This window comes from Accipiter gentilis, chromosome 13 (genome assembly GCF_929443795.1).
Source record: "Accipiter gentilis chromosome 13, bAccGen1.1, whole genome shotgun sequence".
NCBI classification, from domain to species: domain Eukaryota; kingdom Metazoa; phylum Chordata; class Aves; order Accipitriformes; family Accipitridae; genus Astur; species Astur gentilis.
The window spans coordinates 5,210,498-5,235,640 of record NC_064892.1 but is presented as its reverse complement, the minus strand read 5'-3'; the positions used below and the strand labels follow the sequence as shown (position 1 = coordinate 5,235,640).

Sequence of the window (25,143 nt, the reverse complement as noted above, 5' to 3'; positions counted from 1 at the left end):
TCACCATGAATAATCAGTTGACAGCTTCAAATAATGAAGAAACAAAAGCAAAACCAGGAACTTTATTGCCACAGGAAGTTGCACCACAGGCAATGGGATCAGCAAAGCCTGGACTCCTGGAGATTTTTTTTTCCCACAAGACTAAGCATCTCCATTTCTCTGCTGTCTAATTTTTAGCTTTCATTAAGACGTGAGTATTTATTAATATATCTATCTCAGGCTTACCTATTTTCACAAAAATTTCAACAAACACTGTTGAGACCTCAATGCCTTTGTAAATTCAGATGAAACAGGCTGAAAGAGAAGTTAAGTTAGCAGGTAAAGAAACACACGCTGTGATTGCACAAATCTTGCTAAAGGTCTCAGACTAGAGAAAAGAGATCTTGCAAGGAAAACTCATTTCAAAGACAAAACCAGGGACAATATCCCACCATTCCATCAGCCAAGAACAAACCAGAGAAAGAAGCAGGACCCAAAAAGCCTGATTTTGATAATTTTTTCCTTTTTACACAGGACCAATTATGTGGTCTCCCTCAAAAAAAAAAAAAAAATCTAGCATAATTATGGATATGCAGATAGATAGGCAACTCTAGTTGCTAGAGCTCGCACACATACAAACACCCCCCCCCTCTCCCCTGGGGGCACAGAAAAGTTGGTAGAGAAAAAAAAATTGGCAACAATGTGGCACACACATTTTTTTAACATGAGAAAATAGTAATGAAATACAATTACAGGAGGGCAGCTGTCACAGTTTGTCACCGGTTTGGTTCTATGGGTAACTAAGGATGTGATGTCTGGCTTGAAGCTAATGCAACTTGACTGGGCTGGCACGATGGGGACTACAAAGCAGGTTTTAAATCGGTGCCATCTGTAAATTGGCACATTGTCTTACTATAGGACAAACTGTAATAGAGAACTGCACATATTTAACCAAAACAGTACGCTATCCAGTCACTTGTATGTGTAGATAAAAAAACCTTAGTCAAGAAAAGAACTACATTTCCCACATAGTTAGGCCAGCTGTGAGATATAAGCTTACTGAATTCCCCAACAGAAAAAAAATAAATCTCAACATTCTTGCTCAGAAAGTGTTGGTTTGAGTTTAAACAAGAATCTTGTACCAATTCTGAGATTTTTACCATTAAAAACTGAACACCAATTTATAAACTTTCTGCTTACCATTACTGACACATGGGCAGTAACTGAGCTAGGGACCCACAAGAGCATCCCCTCCTGGGAGGAGAAGACCCCCAAATCTCATCTTTTTTACTGACCACTCAGATGGCAAAATTTCGTTAAACTTTTCCTTCTTTATTTCTAGGTCATGTAGTTTACAAGGCATTTATTATGTTGGTGTAGAGTGACAAAAGTAAAATTTAAACACACAGTTATAAACAGGCAGCAATATTACAGAAAACAAGATATACACTTTTAATTGTCCTCTGTAATCATGCTTTAAAAAAAGGCAGAAAACCGTTACATACAACTTGTCTACTGCATATGCTCAGTGCAACTACTAGCACATCTGCAAAATCCAGTTAAAAAGAGCAAGCTTGCAGATTTGTGCTATGCTTTAAGCTCCTCCCCAGCAACTTACAAAAAAAAAATAATTTGCGATTGTACTGATCCCTGTGTTACACCTGTGCTTATCAGCACTTCTGATAATCTTCCAATGGTGACATTTTTGAAGGCAAAAATACGTTGCCTTAAAGTAAGGCTAATGTAAAAGTACTACAAACTGGTACCGCGTTGTTTAAAAAATAATAAGGATCACCACATAAAGTAGTAAGCGCTAAGCAAGACACTTCACGTGTACAGTAAAAGGACAGGCAGATGATGGTGGATAAAGCAGGACATGAACTCACAGCATGCCAGCTACTTTGCAGTTCAGTGCCAAGGCGCACGCTCTTACCTTCCCCCTCCGCCCACCCTCCTGCACCGCGAGGGCAGAACGCCACAGTTAAATCACTCCGCAGTAATTGGTTCCTTGGTCCATACCTACGTGAACGTACACAAAATGTTTGGAGCTGCAAAGGAACCATGGCACTTCAGCGAAAGAGCTGCTTTGTTATTACACCAAAAGCATTCTGTACGATAGCGATCATGCCGACATCCTTTAGTAAACTGGTGATCAACTACAAAGTGCAACTGCAAGGAAAATTAAGTTAAAAAAATAGATTACACATCTGATACTTACAAAAAAGCAAGCCTTCAGTTCAATAGACTGATTTTTTTTTTTAAACAGTGAGTTTATTTACTGCCTAATCTTGAAATCCCTGACAAATAAGCAGTTCCACTAATTTAAATGTTTGCATAAATAGGGATAGCTTGTCACTTAGTATATTCAAGACTGAGTGAAGAAGTACTACCTGCACAGAAGAATCATCAGTGCCACATTATAACAAAACACAGACATGTTTTTAGCATGAAACCACCTCTCAAAAATATCAATACACTTCTTTTTCTTTCAGAAACTGAGGCCATGCTTCTTTCAAGTGAAGCTCCTCTTCTGTTACCAATATAGATCTGATTTTTAAAGCATCAATACTTTTCAATAGCAAATGATTGTAACAGTGAATCTCAGTTTAAGATAGTCTATATTTAAATAATCTATGTAGTACATATAAAAATACACATCTCTACCATAAATGAGGTCTTGTCTTTTTCTAAACCTCCTAGCCTTTTGGCCTATTGCCCTTGCTCTAGGTCTGACTCATCTTAAGCTCCTAAGCCAAGGGACACATTCACCAAGCAAATTCTGCCGCAATCCACTCGGAGAAGTATTTCCTCAACATACAGTCCTGGAATGCAACTAAAATGCAACTCAAAAAAAATGTATGTGTAACTTTTGAAATGATTGTTAAAAAATGGCATACTTTAGAATTTAATTTAATTTTCTGATTGAGAAATTCTCGAGATTCCAGCCAGCACCATAAATTTAACTATACCACTAAATCTGAGTTCTATGCATCTCCCAGCAAGCTTGCTTTAATTTCAAGTCTCTACATTAACAGATGACTGGGGAAAAACTTCCATTAATCTATGTATATTTCAAATGCAAACACATCTGTTTATTTCCATATGCCATAACAGTACATATTTATTGAATAGCTGAATGTTCTGATGTTGAGATATCAACAGGTAAACTTCCCACTGCATTGTATTCAGATGCACATTTCACAACAGCAAAGCTAAATATGTCTCCTCAAGGGTAAGCCTATCCTGAATGTTTAAGAGCACACAAAACAGCATATTTAAAGATATTAATCAAAGAGGAGTTATAAATCATTGGTCAAACTTATGCACTGTTTAATTTACTTTAAATTCACTTAGCCACAAAGGAAAACCATTACCTCATTATGCTGGCAAACGTGTTGTATCCAAGAATATGGCTACAAGAATGAGTGCACATATACCCATTTCTTTCAGCCATTGTTTCAACCTGGTCAGAAGTTCCATAGCTCTGTTAGCATGACAGTGTCCTTTACTGTTAAATTATTAAATTAATAATTAAGGCTATTAATATGCATAGAATAAGGGCTACCATGGTGATACGAAGTCCTGCAAGGAAACCTTACCAGCTTCCAGAATGGTTAGAGAACCCTGTGTCTTTTTGTACCAAGCCAAGTAGATATGCCTATACTTCTAAAATTTTAATCCTGTCATTCCAAAACTTTTTTTTTTTTTGTAAATTAAACAGATAAGTTACCTCACTGTCACACAAAACATGAAATCATTAATTCCTTCATTAAAAACTAGGCAAAAATGCTCTCTTAGCTACCAGAACAAGAAGCGCCTGAACCAAACCAAGGTAAACCTCAGAGTAATACTGTTGAGAAAAAAAAAAAAAAGCCATCTAATCAACTGTCCACGTAACTAATGTTACTATTTCCATGAACTATAAAACCGTAAGTCAGCACTCACAGGAACAGTGGAAATTTCAGAATTCAGAATTTTCAAGAAGTAACTTTCTTCTGGGGAGACAAGTAATAGGACACAGCATACAACACTCAGGCTCAGTTTTGCAGTCTTTCTAACGTCTATCACTTTTGGTAAAGAGATGCACAGATTAGGCAACAAGACCAAATATGGAATCTATGGACCATTTTTCTTATATGCTGCAAGACATTCATTTTAATGATAAAACAGGCATGATGAAGAAATACTTGCCACTGTCTCAGAGCCAACATCTTAATGAGATATTTCAGAATAAATGAAGGTAATAAAGATTTATTTGTTTGAGCATTCAAACATGTTCAGGTGAAAAAGGATTGTATCTGAATTTCACTATAAGCTTCACAAATATCTATTGCTAAAATTGAACGATACATAGGGTTCAGAATTTGCATTGGCACAATTTAAAACTGAAAATATGAAAGAGCTCATTCTTTAGGAAAAACAGTAATTTAAAGCTTTGAGAGACAACGTGTATTAAATTTAAAACAACCAGAAGTAGTACCATAATTAGAAAGTCACGCTCAGAATATAGATAAAAAGGAAGAAATACTGGAGAAACAGAATAAAATTGTGTCTTTGCTGAGGTACGAATAGAAGGTTCCGTAGTACAGGATTAACTCTTTCAATGGCAAATCCTTCACATACAAAAACCAAACCAAGATTCACTTATCACATAATTCAAAATTTACATGTAATAAAGGCAAGGCAATACTCAGTTATGGCCTGTCAAATATTTACCCCACTAACATTATCTACAAAAGCACTTTACCATTTTGTACACAGTGATTCCTTATGCACGTTGAAAGGCGTTCAGTTAAAAAAAGACGTTATATACATATCTGTACACAATTCCAACAAACATACTCCATCTCCCAGTGGAATTCTTAAAGCAAGATACCTGAGGTTTCTCAATATCTTCAATTTCTCTATCACAAACCTAAATATACATTTCAGAGTTTACAAAAAGACACCTCCCTGGAATATGTGCATTATCGTTAAAAAAATTATAGCTTTAAGGAGCTGAAAAAGACTGCCTCTGTCTGAGAGACTTCATTTTCACTCTTGCACATTTAAGAACGTCCTTCCACCAAAGGACATTCCAGTGACTGAGGAGCAGAAAAACATTAGGGTGTGCGCCTTCAGTGCAGACACCAAGGGATCTCTGTTGTCTTAGAAAAGTCAGGAACAGCACATCAGTAGGATGAAGTACTTCCTCCAGCTAGTGAATATCTGAAGAGGAAAAGAAATAGTTATCTTTGTGACAAGGCATTCTACAACAAGCAGCAACTAGAAGTTATTCCGTTTTATGCTGTTGGAGTTTCAGCCTTTTGCCTTGCAGAATATCCACCACTGTTGTCACACGTTAAAGAAAAAAGCCATGGAGCTGAACAACATGCAAATACACCCTATTAGCATATCCCTGCTTTTTGAGCAAATAGCAACAACCTGTGTTCAAGTGTGTTACTGAGAAGCATATGATGACATAAGAATTCTGTGTACTGGGGACAATATTTAGTGATTCCAACTTTCCTACTTGGCAAGTTTACGTCCATCTTTCCAAAATATTACTGGGACAGAAAACATGTATTTCTTGGTCTAAGCCGATTCTTAAATCATCCAAAGAGAGAAGCACCAATTTTAATCATGTTAAGCTTTCAATAAATTATAAAACATCAGAGATCAGAATTGGAGGGGGAAGGTAAATGGAGTCACTCAAGTTATCGGGCAGCTCTCCTGAGGGTCCCAACTCATCCATTCAGACAAACTTGGGAAATCCAGTTTTAACCAGTCATAAGAGGAATTAAAATCTCATTAGAAACATATTGTTGAAGAGCCATCTTCAATAGTTAGCTATCAAATCGAGAGGGTATTTTAAGTGGATACAATGAATGACTTAATGATGTAACAGAACATATTTCTTGTAGTATTCAAACAAGAAGGAACTATCTTTTCAGAAGCTGACTAGCTCCAAAAATAGCTTTATTCATAAGGGATACCTACTAAGCTATGGAATAGTTCAAATTCCTCTTTAGGGGGGGATCCTACCATTCATTTTTTTCCCACTCACTTTCTGGAAGGAGTGCTAGACATGATAACACACTAGCTGAGTATCATCCTTGGAAAAAGAGAAAATCCACCCAGATGTGACCCATCAACAAATATTCTCTATGACTATTTCTTTCTCTCCCTCAAAGAAAATGAAGCGTCTGCCTCCACTGTTAGAAGTCATTATGACCAAGAACAACAGCAACAGCCCAAGGAAGCAGAACAGAAGGAAAACAAAATGCTAACTAGGTGTATAAAGGGCTCTGAAACCTATCTGCTAGGACAAAAAAAAAAAAGACTGTTGCTGTCGTGACAGCAATAGGATCATCTCCAGCATTCACAAAACAAGTGCCCAGTGGAAAGCCTGTCTCCACATGCTCATTTTCAGCTTCAATTGCAGCATCAAGTCTTCAAGGTTCCCAGTTCCAGGAAGGCCCTGTACCAGGCTAACAGCAACTTGACACCGAAACATTGGGCTGATGAAAGACACGTCAGTTTTGGAATCCCTAATGGAAACAAACTAAGATTGAAGCTCCAGAAACTCTTTCAAGCTGGCCAGGATCAACTGAGAGGAGAATCAGGACATCTGGCATCCAGAAGTGACCTTTTAGCACTAAAGATGCTGACTGGGCTTCATGCTTAACAGCCCAGAAAGCAAGAAACACAATTGCTTGCAGACTTCTTGGCACTGATTTTTACTGAATGACACAGTGTCAGCCTGGCAATCCTCTGCTTTAACTTGAGGTGTCCTATCTAAAATTTTACCAAGCTGTGGTTAGAGACAGTATAAGGGACACACCCGCTCCGGGTGATCTTTTTCAAGGTAGCAATCTATGATTAATCATTGCCATGAGTTTTTTCTAGTACCAAGCAATCCAACCTGGGTGGTATAGATTCACAACAGCTGTGGACTCCTGGATTCAAGGTTGCATTTAAAGCCTGTTCAAGCAGAGATTCAGGAATTTATACCCCTGATCTCTTCTTGCGTAGCATTTAAAAGAACAGGAAATTGAGTGTTTGTTAAGAATAAATTCCTAGCCTAGGCAGTTAGAAAATCTCTTATGAAATTTGGCCTTTTGAAGTAATACAAAACGTTGGGTTTGTAGGTACCACCAAAAGGCCATACAGACTATCTTTAATGAATGAACAAGGAAACACTTACTATGTGACTGAAAGGAACACAAACTAACTGAACAGTCTGTTTATCAAAGTGGGTAAAAGAAATTAAAAGTGACACAGGGCATCCTCTGCAACATACACCCAGACACTAAGAAAGCATCAATGTCCCTTATAGGAAATGCAAAGGGAAAAGGCTGTCCAGTCTCATTTGACACATAATATGCACACTAACAGCATGAACATACATATGGGCCATCACCTGAAGCTAGAAATTAGAACTGCTGATACGATTAGGTTTTTTGTAAGCAAACGCAATTGTACAAACTGTAAGCACAAGTGGTTTTTTCCTCTATTATAAATAGAAAATAATTCTTTCAATTTAATGCTAGTCAAATACTTGTAGAATCAGATCTGCAATTTTCTGTAACGCTTAGTGAAATAGTTTCATTACCTCTGAAGCCTCTGCACAAGGTGTGACACCAGGTTATCTGCAATGCCCGGACAAGCCTCTTCGGCTAAATAAATAGCCTTTCTCAGTTCTTCTATGGAATCTGTGTTACCACCACATACTTCACTCTTCTCTTTCAACTGAAAGAAAACCATGAAGAGATATATTAATAAAGACATTCATAAATAATTCTATGAACAATGCAAAAGCTTGTTAGGAAGTGAGCGCCAGTGTTCACAATGTCATGGTCTGACTTTCATTTTACACCCTCACATCCTGAAGACTTTTTTCATCCTGAATTTAGTCTTTGAGTACTTATCAGGATGTCACTCATCATTCACATATCCTTTTCAGCATGCTCACATTCAAAAATTATAACAAAGTACCCGAAGAAAGATGCACTATTTACCTGTAGCTGTTTGGTTTCAAGATGTGCTGCTTATACACACTCACTTGAGTATACACACTTGTACACCTATAACTTATACATATACACTGCAGATGCACTTGTGCAAGCACTACTATAGAATGTTTTCACCCTGTCAACTCTACCAACAGAGTGCCCTCAGCACACTCATCTCCCCGCTGAAGCAAAGGATCCTGTGATTAGGCTGGAACTGAGGGCTGAAAGGGAAGGTCTCAGCGCTTCACTTATGTAGGAGCTGGTATAACATGCTGAGTATGACTGGTAAAATGCTTTCTTTCTCAGAACTCACTAAAGAACATTCAAAAAGCTTAGCAGGATCTGGGCTTCCTTGGAAGGAAGTGTCATGTTACTAGTAGTAAAATTCAAAAGTTAAGTTCCTGCTGATCTGGTCCACAACTATATCTTGGAACACTGAAGAACATGAAATTTCTAACAGATAAAATGACAGATAAAGAGATAAAGCAGTGTCAAAAAATGGAATGCTGCAATCCAAACATTTACATACCTTTTTGGTTTTGATGTTCATTGCTTTAGGCTACCATGCATGTGACATATTGTTAGAAGCAAAACAAAGATCTCAAAAGCAGACATGCATGAAAGCAAAGGGTACAGCTAAAACTGTAACACATCAAGTTCCAAACAGGTTGTAGAAACCTTAGGTGTCATTCATCGTATTTTTCTATTTTTCAGAGACATAAATCCTGGAATTGTGAAGTTTTAAAGCAATGACTTACCTCTGCAAATAAAGGGGATATAACTGTAGACAGGCATTGGGATAGAGGCCTCTTTGGGATATCCTTTTCCTTTAAAGAAAACAAAATTCTGACCAATTTTATTTCTGAAAAAAAAGCATCCTCATTGTATTCTGTTTCTAATCAAAGAAAAAAATATTTCCAACACGCTACACTATGAAAAATCTGTTTCTATGTATATACAAAGTATGTAAAATGTTCTACAACAGAGTATTCCAAAGCACTGTGGAAAATGGAGGCCGAATTAAAATTTGAGTCTGCAGCACCTCTAATACATGAAAGCTCAAAATTTAAAACAAACACACACACAACAAACCAAACCCAAACCCCAAAAAACCCCAACAACAACATACAACCAAAAACCCACCCCACCACAATCCTACTGAGCACGTACTAAATCATAGACATGCTAATATTTACTAGGTTCTTTCCATATGATACAGTATTTTTCTTGTATTTCTCCAGTTCTGGTAAGAGCACACAAACAGAATTTTCATAGCCTGGGTAGCAACAACCTCCCCTAGCCACACAGGCTGCAGAAAATACAATGGAGCAGAATGGAGCAGCTCCTGAACATCCATTATTCTGGGTTGGGGTTTTTTCAGTTTGTGGGTTGGGGGTTGGTTTCTTTTTTTAGACATATGCACATTCTATTCTTTGCTACATTGTAGTCTTTTTTCCTAAAAGACCTGAATACCTTCCCCAAAACCCCAGCTTAACTTTGTTACTGTACTGGTTTAAGTTTAATTTACAGAAGGAAGATTTTTTTTTTTTTTTTAATAAAATGTTGCCTGGTCTTCCCCCAGTTGTAATATTTCAAACTACAGAAATATTTTGGTACATATTTCACGAACTATAGAAGAAGGACACATCTACAAAATACCCAAACTTCAAGACTTACTCAAAATGTTTTGTGAAAGACAACTGTAGAATATAAAATTTTAGCAAAAGTTCTGAAAGTTTTACAGTTTAAATGCTTTTAAAGGTATGAAATAAAAATCACCCCACTAAATTATTAAAGCAAGAATTATTTCCTTATATAATACAGTCAATATTTTGAGCACCTTATTTCTTTGCAACTCCAAAGGCTGGGCTGCTCCATTCTCTAGATTCTTGGGGTCTTTTTCTCTTATTGTAAAGATCCACTCTCCTGAATCACTCCCACCTGAAGCCTGACCATCTGGTTCACTTCAAGGGAGGGGAAAAAAAAAATTAAAAAGTTCTATTACCTACTCCTTATTGTCCATGTTCATTCAATATACATGCTAAACATAAAAACTGCACTCAAGACCAAAATCGGGATTCTGTTGTGCACATCACTAAGTATAAAGACAAGTGTGAAAAATGAGGCAATTAATCTTTTGGGGAAATTAAAAAAATGAAACTAAGATACTTCACTAAATGTTAAATTAACTTCAAAAATAAAGAGAGGCATTACAGATTGAAAACATTCTCCCAAGTTACATAAAAAAGTAACATGAAGTGTTCTATTGCTATCTGAAAACTGTCTTTAACAGAGTACCTCAAATCATTAGGGAAGGCAGGGGGGGAGGGAGGATTAGGATTAGAAGACTTAATTCACTTTTTTGCCTAGAAAAACAGCTAAGACACTAGTTTAGAATACCTTTGAGGAAGACAGGTCATCCCCAGCACGACAGCAAGGTGAATTTCCCACTTCAAAAAAAATTTGGCTAAAAAAGTACAGGTACGGCATAGCTTTCACAAACTACATCACCTAAGTCAATCTTTCGCCTCATTTTTGTGGATGGCATAGTGATTTTTTTCTGTAACTCCTGCTAAGTTAAAAGACAAAAAATATTTATGCTGACACTAATCAGTCACTGCATTACATTTCTCCTCTCACTGCCATACGTATCCTCCTGTAAGTTCGTTTCTTTCTGATCTGTGAATTGAGAGTCATTTGCAAGAAAAGCACCAATTAAAAGGGCATCTAGTGGCCATGGTACAAAAAGTATTTTAGTGCAGCCTACCAAGTCAAAAAGCATGTGATCAGTGTAAGAAAATTCTCCAAGATTCTCCAAGTCACATAGAACTTCTGGCTGTCACTGAAAGAGGTAGGTCTACCTTCCTTGTATACATTAGCTCTAGTAAGTTCATCCAACAGAAAAATATTTATCGATTTGGAAAGTTAGAATTCCAGCATGCCAAACCAACTCACCCTTTTACCACATCTAATACAAGAGCTGCTGTGGAAGCAAAGGAGGGGAAAGCAGGCTTAGACGGAACACTAAATTGTCTCAGAATAACTATTCTAGTTCCACTACTCTCCCATGGCAAACTATCAAAGCTGGTCTGGTATTCCACAGGAACAATGAACTGTAACCTCAAAGTTCAGTTAATAATTGATCTGAGACCAGTTGCAGGACTAGTAACTTACCTTCCAAAGCAGACCTGGTTTTGGGCTGGAACTGTGATCACTGGAAGGCATGAAGCCATTAATAATGTAGGACAAGTATACAGCTGTAATGGCAGCCAAGAAATCATAACCAGCCTGATGCTTGCCATTAGCACACAGACTGGAATTGCAGAGAACAGTCGCGTTTTCTTTCTTATGAGGAATTTAATCCATTTGTGAATAAATTGTGGCAATCCCTTCACTTGATTTTCAGAAGTATGTAATCTGATGATAGCCACTATTTTCAAAATTACACTTAGACTAACAAAGTTAACTTTTTAACTGAGTCATAACTATCTATAACTGGGTTTCCTCAGGAAATGAACTCATGGACCTACCAAACAGCTCCATCAAAATTTGAAGGAGAGAAGTAAAAATTGGAAAGGAAAAAAATCTGGAAATATTTACACCACTTCTCCTTTTTTAATAAGTAATTTGACATTTCATGACTATCATGCTGTGATGGCCCAACCTTGCTGGAAGGATAGGAAAAAAAAAAAACCAACAAAAAACCATCTTATAAAAAACCCAAAACCTAGGTAATATGGTTTGTACCCCAAAACCCCATTATCATGGAAGCACTGTCCACTAACCCTATCTTATACGCAAGGATATGCTTCTGCCTGTTTACTCAGCCAAAACGAGGGACAGCCTGCCACCAAGGAGACAGCTCCCCTCCTTAGGTGGCCATGTGAATGCCCAGCACAGTGCACATGCACACTGCTACTTGGCCGTCCAGGGTGAGGACTTCTGCTCACACAACAGGAATAACAGTTGGCCTTATAACTAGGAAAGACCCTAGACCCTATGTAAAAGAGAAAGTAGTATAGAATGGGCCAGAAAAATTGTTCTCAGTGACTGTTATTTGCACAAAATCCCTTGCAATACTGAAATCAAGATCTCATTAGTTTACCAAGGCTGCTAAGCTGAAAAGCTGTAAATAACAGAACACAGGAATATATGTGCTAAAAATAACTACTTGGCTCCTATATTTATAAAGGGTATTTTACAAACTCATCGAACTTACGTATCTGAGTCATCAGAACTGGAGTCATCATGACTTTGTTCAGACTTCCATCTCTTGTGCCTATCAATAAGGTCAGTCAGGTAGGAAGTTTTCTTTGAGTTTCGTAAAATAAATTTGTGTTTTAATAGCTCTTTTGCAGTAGGTCTCTTAAAAAAAAAAAAAAGATTATTTTTTTTACTGCATTTGAGAGTGTTAAATGACTCATTATAAAGAGATTAAGAAATCCAGACTTCAATCTTGATAGAAATGAGATTTTAAATACATACAGTATCTAAAAAAAAAAAAAAAAAAAAAAAGAGAGAGAGAGAGAAAAGAAAGATGCTCACAAGTATGTTGCCCCATATTAGAAAAGCTGAACTGCACTAATTCATGTAATTCATGTAAACTAGTCAAGTTGTCTACTATACGTTGACAAATAGATGACACTTACAAAGCTTGGGTCCTTGTTTAAGCAGGCCTCAACAAATTCTTTGAGGGATTTACTGAAGTTTCCTTCCAGCGTTGGCGGATTGTTCTTCGGAATGAGGAACAAAACCTTCATCGGATGTAATTCAGAATGAGGTGGCTCTCCTTTTGCAAGTTCTATGGCTGTTATGCCTAATGACCAGATATCTGCCTGTAAGAAACAATGCTTTTAAGATTAGGTTGGAGAAAGAAGAGAAACAGTACTGCTTGCTGTCTTGGTTTAACACCAGCTGGCAACTAAGCACCACACAGCCGCTTGCTCACTCCCCCCCCCCCAAGAAGGATGGGGGGGGGAGGAGAATCGGAAGGGTAAAAGTGAGAAAACTTGTGGCTTGACATAAAGACCGTTTAACAATTGAAATAAAATAATTATAATAAATTTTAATAAAAATGAAAATAACAAAGAGAGAGAAATAAAACCCAAGAAAGACAAGTGATGCAAATGAGAACGACTGCTCACCACCAACTGACCGATGCCCAGCCAGTCCCCAAGCAGCAGCCCGCGGCCCACCTTCCCCCTAGTTTTATTGCCGATCATGACGTCGTATGGTCTGGGATATCCCTTTGGTCAGTCGGTGTCAGCTGTCCCGGCTGTGTCCCCTCCCAACTCCTTGTGCCCCCCCCCGGTCTCCTCACTGGTGGGGTGGGGGGAGAAGCAGAAAAGGCCCTGACTCTGTGTAAGCACTGCTCAGCAATAACTAAAACATCCCTGTGTTATCAACACTGCTGTCAGCACAAATCCAAAACACAGCCCCATACCAGCTACGGTGAAGAAAATTAACTCTATCCCAGCCAAAACCAACACACTTGCAAAGGTAGATTTTAAACCTTTACTGTAAATTATTTCATATGTAAATTGTTTTTGCTATCATGGTCTGGTTTATGTGGTTAAGCACATAAAATAAAGTACACAGAGTTCGTTGGTCATTTTTACTCTATAACCTAAAGCGGTTCTACTTACTAGAGTTTTAAAATTTTTTAAATCAATACTATTACACCGACAGTTATAACTGATCTTGAAACACAAATATTTTTAAAAAGTTATGGTAGATTGTTAAAAAATAGCATTTTATCCACCATATTCGAGTACACTTTGTAAATATGGGGGAAAACTCAAATATTGGCATAAAGGAAAATGTTATAACATGCACAAGGTTTTTGCTCAACAAGCATCAGGTAGCACAACCATCAGAAATCTAATGCATTAGAATGTAATTTTCCTGGGGTTTAACACTGTCATATATATCATTCTTATTCACAGACTAGAGAAATGCAGTCTAGAACAGTATTATTCAACTTTTTCAACCCAAGATTTCAACCAGTTAAGTATTTGGTCCAAGTAGCTTCTGAAATATTGACAGCACTTTTCTACCTGATCTGCTTTGTAGACCTTCTCCTGTGAGCCACATCTTGTAGGCCAAGAAGGCCTGATCTAAATCAAACTTCTCTAAGTCATGCACGTGCAAAATGCAGATCCAAAGGCTCACTCCCACATTAGAGGGACAAATCAAGTAATGCAGCAGAGACGAGTGCTAGATCTGCTATCATTTAATTTCACTGATGAGTTGGATTCACACTGTTACGGGATGCCACGATATGTATATTGGGTTTTTAGGAAAGATTACTTAAATACATTTGTTTCATAGGTTTTCATCATCAAAATGGCTACTCTTTCTAGGGAACACTATCTTCCTAGATCCAAATCCTAATGCCAAATCTGCCTGAAGTAATGCATTGTAATTCTCTACGTTCTGCTGAAATAGCAGACCTAAAAGTCAAAAGAATAGATGAATAAACCCCTCAAAGACAAAAGAAAAAAATTTTCACAGAAACATCTGTTCCAAAGGACAAGATATGAATTAAAAATATTTATGTTTTGGGTTTTTTTCTGTTTCTTCTGAAGTGAAAGAAGAACAAAGACTTATTCTCAGGAAAACAGGAAAGTTCTGAAGTGAGCTGTCTGGTTTTAATCCCAAACAGAGCATTTGGATCTTCACTGTTCTGTAAACAGATCTATTTCCAGGTACTGGATAGAGTAGAGATTTCATTTATCACTGCTGTTCTTACTTAGTGTCCCTCTAATCCATCTGTCCCTGCTCAGTTGATATGCTAAGTTATCTTTGACTAACTCATACAGGACTACAGGCTGATCACGGCAACCTATGCATCCATTCCACTATCACAGCTACGTTGCCTGACTAAAAAGCAGCTCCTTCTTCCTTGTTCAGACAGTATTCTATTGTTAAGAGCTTAGTTACTTAATTTGGCAAGTAAGTATGGAAAAAAAAAAAACCTGAGTCAATTAGCATACCATTGAATTTATGAAATGACTTTTTGTTAACCCATGTTACAGAACTTCCACCTCACAGTCAGCACAGAGGATTACCATAAGTATATGAGCTGTGAGTCTCATTTATCTTAATAACAGCGTTATCAGCTAAGCTCTCCTCAAGTCTGAGTATAATTGTGGGTAACTTTTTTCTAGCAGGAAAGCTTTTCTGGGTTATGAAAGAAAAATGTCACCTGCAAAGATGAGTCTTCATGTTAACAGCTGAGCATTATTATTTCTAATTTACTCTGAATTTCAGTTTCTCAAGAGGACTGTGTTAAAGCCATATAAATGGATAGATTTTCTTCTGCCAGACTTTCAGTCACAGATGGAGCATGTGTATACATAAGTATAAAAAAAAATAATCAAAATTTTATGTGTACATGCACACACACATATATACTTCCTTTTTTTCCTCATGTTTTTATAACTTTCTACTGCTAGTGACCTTCAATGAATGAAAAAGTCCAACAAACCATGGCTGCACACTGAATTCTTTGAAGTCTAAGATGGGTTTTGGAAGCCCATTTCTGTTGGAAGCAGCAAGAATAAAAACCCTGAATTCCTCCAGAACTGTAACCTCTCCTTTCACAGATAAGAAAGGATCTCAAAACAGGAACATCAGTACCAATTGTGTGTGTATCCAACTAGGCATTTATAGGACACGCTTGTCTGTGACAATGAAACTCCAGAACAGGCACAAATCAGTCCTCCAAATGGGGAAGAAGCATGACCTTAGAAGTGTTGACATTATCTTCTAAGTTTTACCACGTTATGATTTTTACAGTTTCAAACCTTGAACAAAAACAATTTTTCCAAGTTCAGATGAGAGTCAGCAAATCACTAGTTACTATTTTTTGCAGTACTGCCATAAGCCTTTCCTCTTCCATTCTAATGAGTAAAGTTTAGTCTGACTTCGAAGCTCTTGTAAGTCAAAGAAAACAGGCTATGTGCAAGAGAAAAACATTTTAAAATTAAAACGTACTTTCTATTAGAAGTTATATAGTAGAAAGGACAGAGAACTAGATACGGGAAAACTGAAGCAGATAAGAAGAGATGCTGACTTTCAGATGAAGAAAGGAATCAAAACAGGAGGAAAAAGAACTATTGCCAAAATAACAGAAAGTAGAAAGAAGGGAAAGTTCTTGTGAGGACATTGTATCAAGGAACAAACAGCTTGGAGAGAAGGAAATAAATGGCATAGCAAAAATTTCAACTTTATTTTTCATTTTCCCTTGTAGTTTATTTTTGAAGTCCAAGTAATCCATGGGGCTGATAAAATCTAGCTGCTGAAGGAACTACCAGCCATGAGGAAAAATAGTGAAGTGTCAAAACAACTATAACAGTTATATTAAAGCTGCCACCTGCTTTTTTTTAAATTTCTTTTCCTTTTTTAACTTTTTCTATCAAGTACACCTCTTGGATTAGCTACTGACCAGATTAAAATGCAAATGTTATAGCAAACTTACTCTCTCACACAGGCCATCTGGAAATCCCATGTTCTCAAATATATCAGTCTGAATTATTACTTACAAAAGTCTGATAGATACTAAAATTTCAACAGCTTCTATGTCAAAAATCACAAACCTTGATTACTTTTTAGGCAATAAAGACAAGTGTTGGAATGCCTTGCAAGTATACCTTACAACATATGGTCTGAGAAAGAATAATAGGAATATCTTAAGGACAAAAAAGTTTGGGAATGGGACTGAATAAAGCAAGAATGGAATGGGCAAATTCTGTATAGAAGTTGAGGAATACACAGGTCTCATACGCATAAAGCAGTCCAAGAAGCCTCACATAATATTGAGAGCACACTATTGGGCGCATAGACTGGGACTTTGTTTGACATTGTTAAGTTTCACATATATTAAAAGAATCCTGTCAAATCCTGAATTAAAACAGCGTTTTTAAAAAATGCACACATTTTTTATCCATTAAAAAAAATCTGCTTCTCTACCTTAGCAAAAAAGATAGAAGATATTACGTACATACATTCCGTAACATACGTTTGGGAAAAAAATAAAGACTATATTCAAAATCAACAGCTTATGTTAAGTATTCATTATTTTTACACAGGAGACTTTAAAGTGAATATTGTTTTTGCATTAGTTTATAATGTTTTAACAAAGATAAAAAGGTTTTGGTTAAAACAGTGTAAATACTTCACATAGGAAATTCCTCAAAAATTTGTCTCTTCAATTCTGAAATATGTGTTTGACAGAATGGTTAACTCAGAAGCATATCTGAATTTAGAGGAGGTGTAACTATATCTTAATATCCAAAACTGCTTCAAGTAGAAATCAGTATACTAGAATAGTAGTTCTTGTGTGAGTTTTGTTGATAATTTAGTGTAAGCCATGGTAAGTAAATCCACCAACTGCCCATAATTTTAAGACAAGTGATAATAGTGCTGAATCAACAGGAGACCTTAAGCTTTCATAGCAGTAACTAGCAATGCTGGTCCTCAAGATGCATCTGCCTTCCTTTAGGTTTTGCTTTGCCTTGCACAGTTGTGTGATTTCAGCAGCCAGAGCCAGCATAAGGAAAGGTATCAAACCAATCAGAAAAGGAGCAATAATTTAACAGTTGGTGTGAGGCATACAGTAAATGAGGAAAGACACAGATGAACTGCGTGAAAGAAGTAGGTGAACTGTGCCCAAGGTAGCGTTACAGAGAACTTTCAAGCTTTTATTGGGAACCCATCAGCATGTGGGAAGTAAGAGGATTCAATGGGGCAAAGAACAAAACTAGGTGACACAGCAACTACGTAATGGAAATTGCTTGCACTTCACTGGGACTATGCTATAAAGAAGACAGTCCTGTCTGACACCTCTCAAGCATGGCCAGCTTATGAAAGGAAAATGAGGTTAGCTTTGGACATCTGTGTTCTCACATATGCTTAATACTATCTTAAAATAAACAGGCCTTCTCAAGTGGTTGTTGTGCAATAAGAGTAAAACTATTGTCTGTAAAATTTAGTCCGGTCTCTAAGTGCCGGAAGGTTCACAGACACAAGCAAGTATCTCTAGTTCATCCAAAACTTGAGCTCTGGCATTCTAGGGAAGTCATCAAGTATCCAAGATCTTTTTATGTCCACATGACATTGTAGACTGACACAGACAGAATTCAAAACCTGCGGACTGAATCACGCTTTGTCCAAGTGAAGATCATTCCCAGAAGCCAAATCTCAAAAAAAAAAACAAAAAAAAACCCAAAACGAAACAAAAAACAAACAAACAAAAAAACCCCCACCACCAAACAAAAAAAATAACCACCACCCAAAAAAACAAATATGGTTTACTCAAACTTCAAATGGGGAATTTGGGGTCATTTAATGTTCTAGAGGCTCTACAGAAAGATATAAAATAGGGAAGGAAATAATACTACAAACAAACAGTCTAGGCCAGAGTCAGTATTGGCAAGTTCCTTACATGCGTCGGAGTGGAAAGAAACACACCAACCTGTCTCATTGCATGGAGATGTGACCAATCAACAAATCACTACAAGGGCATCAGAGGAGATGGACAAGAAAGATGAGCTCAGGGAAGAACATAAGGAATGACTGCTAATTATCATAAAGAAAGCTGATCTTACCTCAACACAAGTGGGCCTTGAGGGTGACCTTTGTTTCAGATATACAGCTGCACCAGTGGGTCACTGGGTTGTGCAATGGGGAGGGGAAAGGAGGGGCAGCAAGGAGGTGTATATGTAGCTCAGCCTAATAGAAGTATAAAAACCAAGTGACCAACAAGATGAATTTTGAAAAGAGCAATGGGCTTGAGCTGGCTTCAATGCATGTATTCCTTCCTCACAACTGGGGACACCACCCAGTGCCGTGGTGGTGAGCATATATATGGAGACCAATAACGGAAATTGTGTTTCTGTTGTGATCCAACTGTATATTACAATTGATATATTGTGCTTGTGTTGTGATTTCAGTATGTGGCTGTACCACTCTGCTAAATCAAATTCCTGTGCAATGTAAATATCTACAAATAAGTACATTTGACATTAAACCCTCCCTGTACAGAATACGTAAAAGAGTGTGGTCAGAGAGTAGCATAGACCTATGCAGCATATTCTTCCACAGATGAATAACAGCACTTTCACACAACACTTTCACACCTACCAAATCCATATTCTTCAACAGTGTTGCTTTTTTTTTTTTCTAAAAACAATTTTTTTCTAAAATAAGCATATTAACATTTTGTATATATTTGCTCTCTTCTACTTTTAAACAACCATCAAGAATACTCATCAATTGCATGGTCAATATTGTCATATTTCTTGCTATCTGGATGGGCTACACTAGGAAACTTAAGGTTTGGATATAAATTAGGAAAGCTTCTTTCCTTTCCAACAGCTTTTAGCTGCTATGTATCATCTAAACATACACCTATCTAGACACAGCCAAAGTTATTAGCTACATTCTGAAGACCAACTTGCGTAATTCAACCTAAAAGAGGAAGGGACTTTGGCTAATGCCTTGAAATACCTTACCTTCGAATCATATGCCGATTGCTTTATTACTTCAGGTGCCATCCAAAATGGTGTTCCCACAAAGGTATTCCTCTTTATCTGTGTATCTGTTAGTTGTCCTGCTACTCCAAAATCTGCTAGTTTTACTTCTCCTTGTTCAGATAGCAATACATTAGCAGCTGGAATAAAGAAGAGGAAATAGCAGAAATTAAATTTGATATTGGAAGAGTGTTCATTTACATTTCATGAGCTCTTCTAATATTATTACAGTACAAATAAAAAACAATTTACCTTTAATATCTCTGTGGATTTTCTTTTCTGAATGCAAGTAATCGAGTCCTTTGAGTATCTCCCTCAATATTGTAGCAATCTGGGTTTCGTCGAGTGAGCCAGGTTCTAACTAGGAAATGCAAGAAATTTTTTTTTTATATATACACACACATGTGTGTATACATATATACACACACACACATATAAAGGAGAAACAGAGAGAACAGAAATAACATTGTGACTATAAAAAGGACTATAAAACTCCTTCTGTCACACCTCAAAACTTCTAATTTGCTAACTTTGTAACATGAGATACAACCCAGAACATTCTTTAAAAAAATACATAGTTCTAAACTAAGTGGCATTATGAACAACAGGCAAAGAAATACTTCATTTATCCGTAACACTTTTAAAAGTTTGTTAAAAGCTCCATAAAGACACAGTTTCAAGTAATTGCTTTGCGGTCAGGTCATACATATATACACTGCATCTGAAAAGCATCTACATTGTAATCTGATTATTAACATCACACTGAACTTACATGTGCAACTCCACAGGCCCTACACGCACCCAAATCTCAAAGACTGAGAAAGAAATTAAGGCATATAGGGTATCACATATCCTGTTGCTATATACTGCAAGGGATTTTGTGAAGCTCTGTAAAACACAACTCAAACTGCTAGGCTGACAGAGCATTGCATATTAAAAAAGTTAGCTTTTTTCATATAAAGCTGAAGGTATAAATCTGCTAATTGTTAGAATTAAAGGTTCCAAGTAATTTAATTCTTATGAGAGAAACAGCACTGGTAGAAGATCTCAGAGCTCTCTATAACTGACATAAATTCTAAAAGTGAGTATGCCACTAACTCTAAAGGGACAGAGGAAACGTCACTACTCAGAGAGGCTCCTTAACCAATAAGGGCATTTTGAGAGAGAGATGGAAACTTTGTGGACAACAATTAAGACTGGAACTATTGCAGTATTATAGTTTACTCCACAATAGCAGTCATTGAAACACAGTCAAAAAGTTATATCTCTGAAGCTTTACTCTGTAAGAAAGAAAGTATTTTGGATAAAACTTTTCAGATAAAAATTAAAATATTACATCCCTCAGAAATCCTCAGCTAATAGGTAGGAACAGAGGTGAGATTTCATGTAATGCAGATAACATATTTGTTTTACCTTTGTAGCTTTACTTACAATGGTTTTTGCTTTTCTTTAGTTTTAATAATATACATGATATTGCCACCCCCTCAAACCCACTAAGACGTTGCCCCAGCTAGGCTGGGAGCACCAAGACTTGGTAACATGATACATACAGCACATCTAATGGGGGAAAATTTCTTTTGTCAGATGTTCGGTCACCTTAGTGAGGAGGAGGTTAGTGAAAACAGACCTAAGGCTGAGAATATTAGCACTTGTACCTCAGCCACCAACCTAAGTTATATTCAACGTTGAACAACAACATATATGTAATTGCATTAAATGTACTTTCTTTTGTGAGCTGTGATTTTCAAAAAAGCCAGTGCATATTCAAGTACAGAAAACACCAAGCTAACATGACATGTATACACTTCAAACATGGAATTCAAGGTTCCCATTCAAACTTTCCTCGAGTATGGAAACATGATAAAGCGTGCCAGTCGTCCTACCAGATTCCAGCTGAGAACCATAATATGCATGTTAGAACTAGAATAACACGCAGCAGAACATAAATTGAAAATGAAAGAAAGACAAACAAGATGCTTAATATGCACTTACATGATGATTTCAGTTCTGTGACACAATTTCTTCAATAACATTTTAGGATGTGACCAAAGACTTTGTACTATTTTTAGGCAACAAACTTGGGGAATAAACATGTGGTCATCACGAAAGTGAAATGTGTGTGATTAAAAAAAAAAAGGTACAAGAAAATGTGATAACATCTGTTTTCTTTCTGCTCTTTCATACCTTTTTGAAGCATGAAGAAGGTATAATTAATTTATAAAAGCAAACCCTGTTTCTAATGGCTCTTTCATCAGGAAAAAACTATTGTAACAATAAAACTTTTTTTCAGCATATCTTTATCTGGACCATGATCAATTTTTACACAACCACAGAACTCCTTCTAACAGGATGTGGAAACTAAAGATATAAATGGGTTCCAAAAGGTAATTACAATTAAAATATGGCAGCACAGCTGCAGGAAGCCTGCATTTACTACCTCCTCCTGTCTTCCAGATGTCACCAGCAGAATCCCTCTACACTGGCCTTCTTCCTTTTGCTCTTTCCTCAAGCATTTACTAGTTGCCCCAGTTGAGAACAACTACAGAGACATTCCATCTCAATTGGTATGACAGTTTTCACATACTTAAAAAATCCATTTTTATTTCTATAATACTATTTTTTAAATCCACAATAAATATAAGATGGTGTGTGATTTTGTAGGGGTTTTTTAAATAGCCAAAATGAATGGACAGCAGCCAGGCACGGAAATCATAATCTGCACCAAACCTTTTGAATTATGATTCAAAACTGGGTACTCCATCCCAGATGCAGAATGCGGCACCTGCTCTTGTTAATTTTCATATGATTGGTGATTGCCCAGCTCACCAGTCTATCCAGACTTCTCTAAGGGCTCCATATCCTCGCGGGAGCCCACTGCTCCTCCTGTTACTTTGAAATATATTTTTTAATACCAGCCTAAACTGTGTTTCTGTCTATTTAGACTTCAAATAGGGAAACTTCCGTTTGTTTGTTTGTTTGGGGGTGGAGGGTAGATACATTAAAATGTATATACTAGCAGGAGTTGTGGTGGCAGAATTAAGAGACAGAAAAAACTATTTGCAGCTACTAGCGCTCTCTGGCTGACTGAAGATTAGCACTACAAGATGTTTATATCCTGCTACCAATATTATGTTGCTTAGTTCCCTTCCATCTATACAAATAATCAGCTTTGCCTCATGCAAAATAACATTTTCCTGGCATTGACAAATACTTTTTCTCCTTTACTAGAAGCAAACATTGTCATAGCCAAATGACATATTACAGTTTCCAGAATTGCAAGATAGGAAAATAATTGTGAGGTAAAATAACAAAAATCATACATAATTTACTTACTAGATCAAGGGCAGAGCCTCCACCCAGATATTCCATTATTATCCATAATTTTGTATCCTGCAAAACAAAAGCAACAACAACAACAAAAAAAGAGTATTAAGTTTAAAAAAAATCAGTTAATGGAACTTGTTCCATTCTTTTTGCTGAAGAAATAATCTACAGTTTTGAAAGACCACTAACGTTTAGCGGTTCCTCCAAAATATCTTTGGATTAATCTTTTAAGATATATTATTTTTAGTCCCATCTGATAAGGAATTAATTTAGTCTGTCACAAGCTATTTACCCAATTGTATGTGTTCAGGAAAGTTTAATTATGTTCCTCTAAATTAACAAGAGGAAAGCTACTTCACATTTACCAATGGGTAAGAGCACAGATATTAGAAGTTCATTACTTCCAAATAATTGATGCATACTCTTAATGTCACACTCAAGCTCATTTCATGGTACCTCTTTTTTGTACTGATATTAATACTACTAGAATATAGACAGTATCCAGGGAAGAAGAAACTTTAATCCCTACCAAAGAGTCAAGTAGCAGAAGGAAACCTCTTGCCTTTATGCCAGCTAGAACTGGACAAGTATTCTGAGCCTGAGTTCACCAGCATATTAACTCCCAAAAGCCACCCACCTACTTGTTCTTATCAGAACTCCTTAGTACATTTTGCAAAAGTATCTTCTGAGACAAGAAAGAGACAGACAGGGGCCACTCAATGAAAATGGAGGAGAATAAACTTACATTTTAAAACTCTGATTATAGACATTCAGAATACCAAATAATAATTACATTATTTTAAAACTCTGATTATAGACATTCAGAATACCAAATAATAATTACATTACATAAAATATGTTCCCTTTCCTTAGAAAAAAATGTCTTATTTTGTTGATTATCTTTATTTGTACAGATACCCCAAAATACTTTCTTCAATTAGCCTGACTCCTATCTAGGTTGACTTTAATTTAAAATTTATTCTTGGCATCTCTGCATTGTTTCATTTTCTGGAACGGTCATCTGTCTGACCTAAGGAAGAATACCAGTAAGTTTTCTCCACTAATGCTTATGCATCTGATATATGGTATAGAATTTTGGACAACTGTGTTCAAGAAAGATGAAGCAAACTAGTAATAAAGATTATTTACGATTACTATAGCAATTTGTTAGCTTCAGCAAGTAAAATAAAAGCTAACAACAACAACAAAAATCAAGCTACTATATTCTCAAGAGAAACCCTGATACATATTACAGGAATATTTAAAGAGACTGGACCCAATCATTTCTTTCCACTGTTTGCAGCATCTTACTCCCAAATACACTAAGAAAAGCAGTTAGTCCACCTTTTCCTTGCAGTACCAGCCTTGAAACATGTTTTAAAGCAAGGCCATAAATCAACCAGATAGATATTCAAATCAAATTGCTGCGTGGAACTTATGGTGGGTTTTGGTTTAGTTTTTATGATTAAGTTATATTATGGTTTGTTAGTTTTAACTCTACGTACTAAACATTCACAAGACTTCTAGCATAAAAATGCAGGGATCTCTCAGAGCAAGGAGCAAATAAATAGCAACAATATTTATTTACTTTATCCTGCAAAATAAAACTTAATGCAAAAATAACAGCTCACAGCCAGGGCCCATAAAACTGAATACTCATCTATAAAGCCGGATTAAAATTTTTTAGAAAAAGTGCTAAATGTATTGTAGAACATAACTTTTTCTAAATCCCCTTAGGGATTAGAAAATTTTATCCCTTAGTACTCATTTAAGCCTTTTAGTCATTATTATAGCTGCAGTTCCATCTGTATGTGTCCCTTCTCCGGTCTCAGAATGCACCTTCTGTAGGGAAATGCACACAGCCTTCCCCACCTACCTTCAATTACAAAAATTGTACTATTTTTAGGTAAGACCCTGAATTAGAGTTCCTTCACCATCCACTATTTTTAACACACAGGTCGAACTAAATTTAGATACCTTTCTTCAGGAGTCAGCTAATATTATTTGACAAACACAGCCTCGTTAAAAATATTTTTAAATAGCCAGAACACATTTTTTAGGGAGAAAAAGTAATTTTAAAATGTAATCTATCTACATAAAGCATATTGATAACGCTTACTTTCTGCAGACACCACAGATATCCCAAGAATTATAGCTCATCTTGAGAGAGTCCCTTATAGTACTGAAATACTTGTTCGCTACTAAGAGTTTCTCAGATTTTGCCTGTCCCTTCAAGGCTCCAGATCCTAACAGTTCCAGAACAAGTAAGCTTCTGAGAAGCATCTTGTAGTAAGTAATTTCATCTTGAGAGG

General features: G+C 36.6%; 1 protein-coding gene across 2 annotated transcripts in view; it reads right to left on the bottom strand.

Annotated features, from left to right (window-relative positions):
• Nucleotides 1-1,290: 1,290 nt before the first annotated feature.
• Nucleotides 1,291-25,143, bottom strand: part of STK24 (serine/threonine kinase 24) — a 61,286-nt gene continuing 37,433 nt past the window's right edge. For both annotated transcript variants that reach the window (XM_049815988.1, XM_049815989.1), the window contains exons 3-11: nucleotides 22,841-22,897; nucleotides 19,760-19,868; nucleotides 19,490-19,647; nucleotides 12,623-12,808; nucleotides 12,193-12,338; nucleotides 9,814-9,937; nucleotides 8,732-8,800; nucleotides 7,574-7,710; nucleotides 1,291-5,187 (exon numbers count right to left, since the gene is read on the bottom strand). In XM_049815988.1, coding sequence (XP_049671945.1) covers nucleotides 5,151-5,187; nucleotides 7,574-7,710; nucleotides 8,732-8,800; nucleotides 9,814-9,937; nucleotides 12,193-12,338; nucleotides 12,623-12,808; nucleotides 19,490-19,647; nucleotides 19,760-19,868; nucleotides 22,841-22,897 — 1,023 coding nt within the window. In that variant the 3' untranslated portion in view covers nucleotides 1,291-5,150. The remainder of the gene's footprint in view (nucleotides 5,188-7,573; nucleotides 7,711-8,731; nucleotides 8,801-9,813; nucleotides 9,938-12,192; nucleotides 12,339-12,622; nucleotides 12,809-19,489; nucleotides 19,648-19,759; nucleotides 19,869-22,840; nucleotides 22,898-25,143) is intronic.